Consider the following 13,297-nt stretch of genomic DNA (forward strand, 5'->3'; position numbering starts at 1 on the left):
CTGGGAAGTTCAATCTTTATTGAGCGGGAATGCAGTGCAGTCTATCTAATCTCTATTCATTAGAAAATCCTGTCCTTTATATCTCCTGAGGCAGAAGTGTCAGGTTGGAAGAGGAAGTACTTAGGATAGGGGGTGGGGAGAAGGAAAAAGCTCTCAGAAGTATCAAGCTTGCATCTAACCAGTGGGCATTAAACCAACACCCTGTAGGCAGGGCGGGTCTCAGGTAAAGCAGTGATTATGTAAATAGACCACAGTTTAGAAGCAGAATTAGAAACAGACCAACAATCTTCTTCTAGCATTTGCCCTTCTTCCGTAGCCAGTCAACAGTGTCAGGTTGAGCCTGATGTAAAGTTTCGAGACCTCCTTTGAATCTGGAGAGGTGGCAGTCGTTGACTATGTGGGACATAGTCTGTCTGTAGCCGCAGGGGCAGTTCGGGTCGTCTCTGGCTCCCCAGCGATGGGACATAGCGGCGCACCGGCCATGGCCTGTTCGATAGCGATTGGGGAGGGCCCAATCATAACGTGCTAGGGTTGACGCTTGCAGGGGTCTGTGATGAGGTGTTTGTTCTTTACCTCAGCTGACTGCCAACTGTTTCCAAGAGACTGGAACAGAGAAGTTCAGTGTAGGCATAGGGGACCAGATTGGGTGACGAGATGTCAAGTGTTGGACAGGGTGGGCGAAGATATCCACGTATATTGGCAGGTCTGGTCGAGCGTAGACATGGGAAATGAACTTAGATGATGCCGCATCCCGACGAATATCTGGCGGGGCGATGTTGCTAAGAACTGGCAGCCATGGAACCGGGGTGGAACGGATGGTTCCAGAAATTATCCTCATGGAGGAATATAATTTGGAATCGACCAAGTGGACATGGGGGCTACGGAACCATACTGGGGCACAGTATTCTGCAGTGGAATAGCATAATACCAGAGATGATGATCGTAGTGTGGAAGCGCTCGCACCCCATGAGGAGCTGGCCAGTCTTGCAATGATGTTATTCCTCGCACCCACCTTTGCTGCAGTTTTTATGAGATGTTTGTGAAATGACAGAGTGCGATCGAGAGTAACCCCAAGATAGACTGGCTGGGCTTCATGCTGGATTCTCGTGTTGCCAAGCTGCACATTAAGCTCACGCGAGGCCGAGGCATGGTGTAGATGGAAAACAGATGATACCATTTTTGCAGTGCTAGGGATTAGTCGCCATTTTTTACAGTAATCAGATATCAGAGACATGTCTTTCGTGAGTGTTTCCTCAAGGATGTCGAACTTTGATGCCTGAGTTGCACAGCAAATGTCCTCGGCATAAATGAACTTCCTTGAAGAAGTTTCTGGGAGGTCATTGATGTAAATATTAAATAGCATAGGAGCCAGAACAGAGCCCTGGGGGAGGCCACTTGAGAGAAGTCTCCATCTGCTAGACTTGTCACCCATAATGGTTATGTAAAGAGACTCTCATGCCTGAGGCTCCAAAGCCCCAGGATCAATCTCCTGACTTTGTAACTTAGGTGACTTTGTAATGACTTTGTAATGCTTCCTATATCCCTGTATCCCAATCTCTCTATCTGCAAATGAATCACTAACTCTGCACAACTCGTGGCCAGATAAGGGGGTGAGAGTGAGAATTCATAAACCATAAACCAGAGCTGAGTGGTGCTCTGGTGTTTGGTGTTTGTCTTTGTCTCTCTGTTTCTCTCCAAAAAATTGAGAAGAAGGAGGAGGAGGAGGAGGAGGAGGAGGAGGAGGAAGAGGAGGAGAAAGAAGAAGAAGAAGAAGAAGAAAGAGGAGGAAGAGGAGGAGGAGGAGGAGAAGAAGAAAGAGGAGGAGGAGGAGCTAGGAAGTCTATTTTAGGTATGTTCCTAGGGACCCATGTCTTCAGTAATTTTTGCTTGAGCTTGGTAGCTAACATGGAGGCAGTGACGCACTCAGCTGAGAGCTCATGTTATAATGTGGAAAGATCTGGGTCCCCTAGCTCCCACCTGCAGGAAGGAAGTTCCACAAGTGCTGAAGCAGTGCTGCAGATCTCTATCTCTCTCTCTCTTCCCCTCTCACAATTTCTCTGTCTCTCTCCAATAATAAATAAATAAATAAATATGCTCAAGTAATGCCAATGTGCAATCTTTAAATCCTGCTCTTAAAAGGAAAAAAAAAAACTGCAGTGGGGAAGTAGAGAATTATTTTGACTTATTAAATTTGATTCTTAAAGCATTGAATACTTGAGGGACTGTCTAAAAGGGCCAATTAGATTGTAGATAATGAAACAGGTTATCTCTTACACTAAATGCTTTAAAGGTTAAAGGTGACTCTTTTATTACATTTTTTATTTATTGGATAGAGACAGCCAGAAATTAAGAGGGAAGGGAAGATAGAGAGAGAGAGAGAGACACCTGCAGCACTGCTTCATCACTCACAAAACTTTCCCCCTGCAGATGGAGACTGGGGGCTCAAACCCAAGACCGCAGCATATGCGCTCAACCAGGTGAGCCACCACCAGGTGCCTAAAGGTGACTTTGTAATGCTTCCTGTATCCCTGTATCCCAATCTCTCTATCTGCAAATGAATCACTAACTCTACACAACTCGTGGCCAGATAAGGGGGCGAGAGTGAGAATTCATTCAGACCATACTGCAATAGCCTCAGGTTTTTGGTTGTTTTTTTTTTTTTTACTTATTTTTCCCTTTTGTTGCCCTTGTTTTTTCATCGTTGTTGTAGTTATTATTGTTGTTATTGATCTCGTCGTTGTTAGGACAGAAAGAAATGGAGAGAGGAGAGGTAGACAGAGAGGGGGAGAGAAAGATAAACACCTGCAGACCTGCTTCACCACCCGTGAAGCATCGCCCCTGCAGGTGGGGAGCCGGGGGCTCGAACTGGGATCCTTTCTTCCACTGTTCCTTGCGCTTTGCGCCACCTGCGCTTAACCCACTGCGCTACCACCTGACTCCCCAAGCTTCAGTTTTGAAAGAAAAATCTAGGGCCAGAAAGAGGTGAATTTAGTTGACTGCATATGTCAACTAAAGGACCTTGGTTCAAGCCCCCAGTCGCCACCTGCAAGGGTAAAACTTCACAGGTGGTGAAGCAGTGCTGCAGGTGTCTATCTCTCTCCATCTCTATCTCCCCACACCCCCTTAATTTCTCTCTCTCTCTACCCAAATAAATTAATTAATTAAATATTAAGAAAGATTTAAAAAAAGAATAAAAATCTAATACCAACTAAATTTAAGTCTCTAATTTTAAACCCACAACAAGTAGGTGATACAATTTGGAGTCTCGGGTGTTTACTCTGGAATATGTCTCTTCCCTACTGAATTATCTCCAAGATGTGAGCTACAAGTTATATAATATACTGAATACACTTTACTATCATTGCTGGATCTACAGGGACTAGGATATAAGTGGGATGATTACTTTCTGCTTGTGTCTAATGAGGCTCGCAGGAAATCTGGTCCCTGTGGATGTGGAAGCTACTGTAAATACCTGTCTCTCTTACCCCCCAAACATCCTTTCTGCATAGAGGGCTAAAATCATGAACTTTTTTTTTCTTGCACCTCACTTGCTAAGGAATTGACAGTATTTCTGAGATTTTTCCAAATCTCATGACAAAGGGAAACAGTGATCAGTTTCTCAAAGGTGAGGAACACTTGATAATCAAAAAACCCAATTCCTCTCAGGTAAGATTTAAATAGTAGAAATGTCAATGTGGTTTTGTTAATGAATAGAATTCTTTGAGAAATCCCCTTTTGTAAATCATCCTGACACAAAGAATAATAGTAAGAGTCTTATTCAAGGAGCCAGAAGTTAGCTTACCTGGTAGAGTATATACTTAACTATGTGTGAGGCCTCAGGTTCTAGCCCCCAGCCATATGAGAGTACCTTCTCTCAGACCTTATCTTAAAAAAAAAAAAAAAAGAAAAGAAAAAGAAAGCCTTTCAGGAGCAAAACAATTGTGCCCCAACAGAACCCTGGTTGTAAAATGAAATAAAATAATCAGATGGAACTTGAGAGAAACTTGGTAGGGGTGGGGGTAGATAGCATAATAACCAAAGAGAGTCTCCTGCCTGAGGTTTCAAAGTCCCAGGTTCAATCCCATGCACCACCATAAGCCAGAGCTGAGCAGTGAAAAATAAAATAAAATGTAAGCTGGTAGTAAAATTATAATAAAATAAAATAAAATAAAAAAATAAACTAGAGGGAGGGAGAGAGAGAGAGAGAAACTTGGTTGTAATCAGCTCCTTCAGATACTAAGAATTTGAATGTGTCTGTGTGTCATTATTACATTATATTTTTTAAAATTTCAAACAAAAAAAGTCTAGTAAGACCTTCATCTGAGAGTTGGAGGCTGAGGATGTAGGGACCAGGGGCAAATGATTGAGCAACTCTGGTACAGGTTTTGTTAAAATGACTCCAGCTGGAGCTTGGGATGTTGTATTCAAACCCTTAAATTCTAGGTTTCTGACCACTTCCTGTTTCCCCTGCCTCTGAGCTCATACCATGAGAGGGGCAAATCAATCAAGTGTCACTGAGTTCCTGCTCCTAGGGCTCTCTAGACAACCCCCACAGCAGCAGGTCCTCTTCATGCTCCTGTTCCTCACTATGTACCTGGCTACAGTTATGGGAAACCTGCTCATCCTCCTGGCCATCAGTGTGGACTCCCGCCTGCACACTCCCATGTACTTCTTCCTTGGCAATCTATCTTTTGTGGACATCTGTTTCTCCTCTACCTCTGTCCCCAAGATGCTAGTCAACCACATTCTTGGAAATCAGGCCATCTCCTTCTCCGGGTGTCTCACGCAGTTGTATTTTCTCACTGTGCTTGCTGACATGGACAATTTCCTCTTGGCTGTGATGGCCTATGACCGCTTTGTTGCCATTTGCCACCCCTTACACTACTCAACAAAAATGACTCATCAACTCTGTGCTCTGTTGGTTGCTGGGTCATGGGTTATTGCCAGCTTAAATGCCCTGTTGCATACTCTGTTATTGGTTAGACTCTCATTCTGTGCAGATAATGCCATCTCCCACTTTTTCTGTGATGTGTCTCTCCTCCTGAAACTGTCCTGTTCTGATACATACCTAAATGAGATGATGATTCTTATTGAAGCAGGGATGATAATGATTGCTCCATTTGTTTGTATCTTGGTGTCATACATCTTTATCACCTGTACTGTGCTAAGAGTTCCATCCACTAAGGGAAAATGGAAGGCCTTCTCTACCTGTGGTTCTCATCTGGCTGTAGTTTTTCTTTTCTACGGCACCATCATATTCTTATACTTCAACCCTTCATCCTTACACTCAGCTGAAACAGATTTAGCAGCTGCTATGATGTATACAGTAGTCACCCCCATGCTGAACCCTTTCATCTATAGTCTGAGAAACAAAGACATAAAAGGGGGTCTTGGAAAACTGGTCACTGTGAAATTGATTTTTATTCACTAGTAAAATGAGACAAAAAAATTATCAAGGTTACTACTTTCTTTTTTTTTAAATATTTTATTTATTTATCAATAAGAGGTATAGGAAGAAAGAGGGAAAGAACCAGACATCGCCTCTGGTACATGTGCTGCCAGGGATTGAACTCAGGACCTCATGCTTGGGAGTCCAGTGCTTTATCCACTGCACCACCTCCCAGACTACAAGGTTACTACTTTCTTGATAAATCCTGATTGCTCTTTTTTCCCCCCTATTATGTGAAATGTAGCATTTATTTTTACAAGAGAAGCCTTTATTGTCTACTTTGGGAGAGCAAAACTGTTAATACACACTGTCAGGTAAAGATGGAAAGAGCTTTCATAACCTGAAACTCTGAGGTGCCAGTTTCAATCTCCAGCACTGCCATAAACCAAAAGTGAGCAGTGCACTGGCAAAGTAAAAATAAATAGCCACATTACTTGACTATTCCAATGTCAATGTCCTCTTGGCAAAACCCACTAGGATCAGTCCTCTAGATGAATGATGGATTAGTTACTCATCAAAACATAGTAGGACAGAGTGTGAGTTAGTGAATCATAATCTGTTTTGTTTTTACAAAGGATTTATTTTGTATCTGTTAGTAGGAGATAGGTGGTAGAGAGAAATGAGAACCAGAGCGTCACTCTAGCACATGCAATTTAACGTTCCTCAGGAAAGCACCATGACATAAATGTAATGACAAGACAACCCCTGCATATGCTAGATATGAAAGCTGACTCACAACAGACAACTAGAGATATGAGCACATCTGATGAGGGTCAGATTGGTGTTGAAGGGTTCATTCAGGGCTCCAAGAAGCTCTATTTCTGTCATGAATTCAAACTAATCGGGTTTTTTTTTTTTTCCCATCTTATATGGGTTTTAGGTATCACACAACACTTTAACAGGAATATTAACAATGTAATTAGGAAAATAACACCTTTCATAATCCCAGCCATGCCAATCAACTGCATATTTTGGCCATTTGTCTCTTGTCAGTACACTTACCTGAGTGACTACGTACATCAGTAGCAATTTAGCATTAGTATCTAATTTTCCAGTTTTATAATAAAATTTTACTAATTTGCTGTAAGTGTCCACAAGTTTATTTTACCATACTATGTATTTCCATCTATTTTCTCTATCAAAATATACTTATTTGTAACTCTGCTTCTCAGTTTAAATATAAAGGAAATTTACTACTTAATTATATTTTACCTGCCAACACCCATGTACAGCAGAGAAGCAATTACAGAAGCCATACCTTCCACCTTCTGTACCCCAAGTAATCCTGGGTCCATACTCCCAGAAGGAGAAAGAATAGGAAAGCTTTCAATGAAGGGGATGGGATACGGAACTCTGGGGGCTGGGGGTGGGAATTGTGTGGAATTTTACACCTCTTATCCTATGTTCTTGTCAATATTTTTATTTATTTTTTATATTTATTTATTTTCACTTTGTTGCCCTTGTTTTTTTATTGTTGTAGTAGTTATTGTTGTTGTTATTGATGTCGTCTTTGTTAGATAGGGCAGAGAGAAATGGAGACAGGAGGGGAGACAGAGAGGGGGGAGAGAAAGACACCTGCAGACCTGCTTCACTGCCTGTGAAGCAACTCCCCTGCAGGTGGGGAGTCAGGGGCTCACACTGGTATCCTTATGCCTGTTCTTGCGCTTTGTGCCATGTACGCTTTTCGATATTTTTATTTTATAAACAGAAGAAAATTTTTTAAAACTTTAGGTTTTATTTATTTTTTTAAAATATTTATTTTTTATTTCTTTTTGTTGCCCTTTTTTATTGTTGTTGTTACTGATGTCATTGTTGTTGGATAGGACAGAGAGAAATAGAGAGAGGAGGGAAAGACAGAGAGGGGGAGAGAAAGACACCCACAGACTTGCTTCACTGCTTGTGAAGCAACGCCCCTGCAGGTGGGGAGCCTCGAACCTGGATCCTTACGCCCATTCTTGCGTTTTGCACCACCTGCACTTAACCTGCTGTACTACCGTCCGACTCCCCAGTTTTATTTATTTTTTGAAACATTGCATAAAATAAAAATCTACAAGTCTATGAATCTGGTTAAAATGTCACTGACTAAGATGCTCAGGATTTTGAGGAACAGAGTGTAAAACAGAGCAGTTTCACTTAATTTCAGAGAGATAAGTAATATGACAGTAATGAGTAAGAATACAAATTGAGAGAATTCAGGATGAGCAACTTCTCCATTTATCATATTTTTCTTTTCTATTTTTATTCACATTTGTGCACTGAGATATGTTTGCCTAGGGAAATAAATAGTAACATGTTCTTCTTTAAAATCTATCTTTTTAAAAAAATTAATTGTGTATGAGAGTTAGATAGCAGAAGCAGGGAGGGAACTAGAGCATCACTCTGGCATATGCCACTCTAGCAATCAAACTCAGAACCTTATGCTTAAGAGTCCAGTGCTTGATCGGATGTGCCACTTTCCAGACCACAATAGTTTTATTTTCAGTAAGTGATAAATGACTGAAATTCTATAAAGTAGATTCCTGTAATTCTTTGTATTTTTATGATATCAGCTGCAATGTCTCTTATTTTCATTTGTGATTTGACTTACTTGACTGCTGTTCTTAATAAGTCTAAAGATTTGTCAATTTTGTTTATCTTTTGACATTCAAGCTCTATTTCTATTGACTTTTTAGTCTCAGTCAATAGGGCTAAGAAGAAATCAAAAGAGAATTTTAAAAAATTGAGACAAAAGAAAATGGAAATTCCAGGGGGCCAGGTGGTGGTGCACCTGGTTGAGCTCACGTTACAGCGTTCAAGGACCCAAGACCCAGGTTCGAGTCCCTGGTTCCCACTTTCAAGGGGAAAGCTTTGCGAGTGGTGAAACAGGGCTGCAGGTGTCTCTCTCTGTTTCTCTCTCTCTCTTTCTTCTCAATTACTAGCGGTCTCTATCCAATAAATAAAGATAATTAAAAAAGAAAAAGGTTTAAGCCCCCCGGCTCCCCACCTGAAGGGTAGTCGCTTCACAAGCCGTGAAGCAGGTCTGCAGGTGTCTATCTTTCTTTCCCTCTCTGTCTTCCCCTCCTCTCTCCATTTCTCTCTGTCCTATCCAACAGCAATGACAACAATAATAATAATAACTACAACAATAGAGCAAAAAGGGCAACAAAAGGGAATAAATAAATTTTTAAAAATGTTATCTGGGTCAGGCAGTGAAATACCTGATTCAGTGCCCACACTACATTGCTTAAGGAAGGACCCAGGATCAAGCCTCAGGTCCCCCCTTGCAGGGTGAAAGCTTCATGAGTGGTAAGGTAGAGCTGCAGGTGTCTTTCTATCTCCCTCTTCCTTCTCAATTTCTCTCTGTCTCTATCGAATGGTAAACAAATAAAAATTAAAAAAAAAGAAAAGAAAAAAGTTATTTATGACCCAATGCACAGTGAATAAGGAGATGGATTTGCAAATATAAAGTTGAAAGTTCATTCCCTGGCATCACATGTGCCAGAGTGATGCTCTGATTCTCTCTCTCTCTCTTTCATTAATAAATAAATATTTAAAAAGAAATTCTTATCTATTCTAAATCATTGAACAACTTTTTTTTAAATGTTATATTTATTTATTTATTCCCTTTTGTTGTTTTATTGTTGTAGTTATTATTGGTGTCGTCGTTGTTGGATAGGAAAGAGAGAAATGACAGAGAGGAGGGGAAGACAGAGAGGGGGAGAGAAAGAGAGACACCTGCAGATCTTCTTCACCGCCTGTGAAGGGATTCCCCGTAGGTGGGGAGCCAGGAGATCAAACCAGGATTCTTACGTTGGTCCTTGCGCTTTGTGCCACGTGCGCTTAACCCGCTGCGCTACCGCCTGACTCCCTGAACAACTTTTTAATGTTTCCTTTGTTAACATTTTATCTTTGGGGCTTGTGTGGTGGCATATGTAGTGGAGCACACTCATTACTATGTCAGTTGGTGCAACCTCTGTGGAGAACAGTCTGGAGAACTCTCAGAAGGCTAGAAATGTGCGCCGCCCCGTCACGACCACCAGAGAGACTGACAAAGTCATCTCTTCTGGACCTGCATTCAGACTTCAAAGAAGCTGGGCAGAAAGACGGGAATGGGTCAACGCATTTTCCCCCCGTTATTGTTACAAACAATTATACTGTCACAATTGATTAATAATGTTTTGGCAGTGCCTGGTGGGAATGAAGAGTCAGAAGCACCCCCTCTCTCTTACACAGGAGCATATTTGAAAGTTACATTATTGAAAGTGGAGAAGGTGGGTCAGCATAGACGGACAAAACAAGTCATGTTATGACTTGCCCCTCATAGAAACAATACAGAGGTTGAGGCCTCCCAAATACAAGTTGACATATTGAAACAAAAAAAGATTAATAGTTAAACTAGACCAGACCTAGATGAGCAGTGGTCCACGACTAGGCAAAGATCTGTACGCCCCCATAGAAGATTAATGGTAGAGATAGCCCTCAGCAAAAGTCTAAAACAATTTTGGGTATGACCTCCCCTGGGAACAAAACGATACAAAGTATTGTACCCATTCTTTACAGTTATGAGGGAATAACATGTAGCCTGCCAAAGTCACAAGACTATTGTTACTTCTTTATGAGCTGGTTGCTTAGACAACCTGAATGTAACCTGAAAAAAGTATAAAAGTTAATGCAGTTTCACTATTAAAACGAGTCCAGATTCACCCTCCAATAGAGTGTGGTGTCTATCTGTTCTCCCTCGCCGACTCCTGACCCACCTGGGAGGTTGCCTTCAAGACCCCTGACCCTCTTGCTGCTTGTCCACTGAGTGGTCCGCGGCAGGTGGCGCCCGGACACAGGGACTTGGGGGAAGACCATCCAGGTAAGGTAGCAATCTGAACTATTAGGAAATTCAGGTCAGGATAGGACCCCGCACGTTAAGGGGACTGCAGCCCCGCCGCTGGAAGTAGCGGTTTCATAGGAAGCGGGAAGGTAACATGGGGCAGGAGAGCTCAAAGAATGAAGGGCTTTTCCTCTCGGTCCTCCAGCAGATGCTGCTGGGACGAAGAATTAGGGTACCCCACAAAGAGCTAAAGCAATTCTTAGCATTTATTAAGAAAAGCAGTCCATGGTTCCCAGAAGAGGGAACATTATCATTAGAAGACTAGAGAAGAGTAAGAAAAGATCTGAGAAAATTTTACTCAGAACATGGGCCCAGCGAGGTTCCAGCTATAATATTCTCTTTATGGACCCAGCTGAGAGACTTATTAGGAGACAAATCAGAGTATGAATGTTTGGTAGAAAAAACACAGTCTAATCCTAGAAAAAAAAAAAGGCTATGGAGCTCTTGAGGAACAAGTTAGTCGCCCACTACTAGAGAAGTATAAGTGGCAGAATGATGACTGGTTAGATCCTGAAGAAGAGGCAAAATTAGATGATGAGGCCGCCCATTGTCATAATGATGATGACGGTCTTTTGCCCACCATCCCTATGGCCACGGTGCCTCCCTTGAAGCTCAAAGACAGACAGGGAGGACGTAGAGTCCCTGCTAATGCTGGGTTTATGGCCGCCGTAAAAGAGGCAAGAAGAGAAGGGGATGTTGGGTTCCTCTTCCCGGTAATATCATTGGATGATGAACCTGAGTGGGAGCCTTTACCATTAAAAATGTTAAAGGAATTAGCTCAGGCAGTTCAGTCCACAGGAGCTTCCTCACCATACACTTTACAAATAGTAGAAACGGTGGCAACTATGTGGTTAACTCCCTACGACTGGCAGCAAACAGCCCGGTCAGTTTTGAAGCCAGGACAATATATTTTGTGGAGAACAGAGTTTGAAGATCAGGCCAGAATTTACTTGCAACAGACATTGTTTAAAAGAAGCAGGGGCCCCAAGCCAACATTCTCTATGTTAATGGGCAGAGATGACTGGGGGGATCCCCGGCAGCAGATGAAAATTCCCAGAGAGTCCCTACAAGCTATTTCTAAGATAGCCGTCTCAGCGTGGTGTAAAATACCACAGCCTGAGGGGAAGGTTTCGGTTCTCTCTGGTATCAGGCAGAGACCGGAGGAGCCTTTTGAAGAATTTATTGCTAGGTTAGAAGAGACTGTAAAAAGAATGATGCCTGAGTCAGAAGGAGCAGAAATTTTATTAAAACAATTGGCTTGGGAAAATGCCAACACAGTCTGTAAAGACTTGCTACAGCCATTAAAAAGGACAGGGACAATAGAAGATTTTATCAGGGCATACATGGACGTGTCTCCTGCAGTTATTCAGGGAATGGCCATGGCAGCTGCCCTACAAGGACAGACCCTGCCACAATTCATTAAAAACAAGAACGCAGGGAGAAGACAAAAAGAGAAGTGTTTCAAGTGTGGCCAGACAGGACACTTTGAGAGGGAGTGTCCCCAAGGTAGAGGAGAAAACCGGGGGCCTGGACCCCCACCTGGTCTGTGCCCATGGTGCCAAAAGGGACTCCATTGAAGGAGAGACTGCAGGTCTAAAATTCAAAGGATGGGACCCCACAAGAGAATTTAAAAAACTTCATCACCCAGATGTGGTAATCTAAAAATAAAAATTATTTTGCTAAGGTAAATAGATATGTAAGGTAAAAGCCTAAGTATTTAAACTGACTAACTTCTTAGAGGTGTCAACGTGACAATTCTTCATCTCCAAATTAAAATACAAATTATATGTATGTTTTTAAGTCAGAAAGGTTCTGGGACATAATGGAGGGCCCCCATAATGCCCTTTGAAATTTCTGTAGAAATTAGTCCATAACAAAATTTGTTGTTTGTTTGGCACTGCAAATCTTCTGGAAAACATTGTCACAAATGTGTGTTGACTCTTTAAGTAATTTGAGTTTGTTTAGAGTTTAAAATAAAATTAATTTAAAAAATCAATGTACTTTAGTTAAATTTGGTGTAAAGATCCTGACATTCAGAGATTGATAGATAAGGTTAAATAAGCTAGACTTTAGATTTACTTCCTTTAAAATTCAAACAGAGCCTTTTAAAATAGATATCACACACTTAGGGTGTGTCTCAATTTAACTGAGTGTGACAAAAGACTACAACCATGACAAGCCTTCACATAAAAAACCAGCCTTTCATATGTTAAAAAGCTTTCTTAAAATAAAAAATTCCCTATATGTAGCCCAATTTCAGTTTATGTGACTTAACAATGTTTTTATGTTTTTCCAAAGATAACAAAATCTCAGCTGATTCCAACAGCCTTAATAGTCTTTACTAATGGGTCCTCCTCAAAGACAAGACCACAGACTCCACACAACATTCTTGGTGGAGCACTCTTTACTATTAATATTTTAATTAAACACACAGAAAAAATTTGCCAGTGATGGGTTCTGAAGAACTACAAATAACAGTAGATATACACTGGTTAAATAAAAAGACCCCCTGTCAGGGTCCTAAAAAAGACCAGATCCCGTCCTCATGTGGGGACGAGGGCATGTTTGTGTTTTCTCCTATACAGATAATGAAGCCCGCTGGCCACCAGAGAGGTCCATCCAACAAATGGAGGAGAAAGAGACAAAATGCCTGCAGATGCCGAGACCTATGAAAATTGACAGAAAAGATAGAGAAGCTGAGGCTTGAGATCACCCGGCGTTGTTGATAATGATTATACAAGAGAAATTAAGCTCATGATCTTCTCCCCATATGGGGTCGCTGCCATAGTAGTTATAGAGCACTATGTGTTACTCCTTTGCCTTATAATTCCTCCACTCACTGGGATAGGACTAGAAACCACCTTATGGGCATTTGGCAACACAGTGATATTTCCCATGACATTGATACCCTTCAGGCCCAGATTAGTGCCATAAGCGCTTCCTCCCTAGATACCCCGGATGTTTGGAAATTTGCCCAATCTCTAAAA

The 13,297-nt window shown here is 41.7% G+C and overlaps 1 protein-coding gene across 1 annotated transcript; it reads left to right on the top strand.

The window, feature by feature from the left end:
* Positions 1-4,476: 4,476 nt before the first annotated feature.
* LOC103123937 (olfactory receptor 1361-like) lies at positions 4,477-5,431 on the top strand. Its single transcript, XM_007534608.2, has one exon. It carries the CDS (start codon positions 4,487-4,489, stop codon positions 5,429-5,431), a length of 945 nt encoding a protein of 314 aa, XP_007534670.1. The 5' UTR covers positions 4,477-4,486.
* Positions 5,432-13,297: the final 7,866 nt, after the last annotated feature.

The sequence above is a fragment of the Erinaceus europaeus genome, chromosome 4 (genome assembly GCF_950295315.1).
Source record: "Erinaceus europaeus chromosome 4, mEriEur2.1, whole genome shotgun sequence".
Taxonomy (NCBI): Eukaryota; Metazoa; Chordata; class Mammalia; order Eulipotyphla; family Erinaceidae; genus Erinaceus; species Erinaceus europaeus.

What these genes read in the sequence shown, in the direction of transcription:
- LOC103123937 (XM_007534608.2), top strand. Translation starts at nt 4,487, where the DNA reads ATGAGAGGGGCAAATCAATCAAGTGTCACTGAGTTCCTGCTCCTAGGG.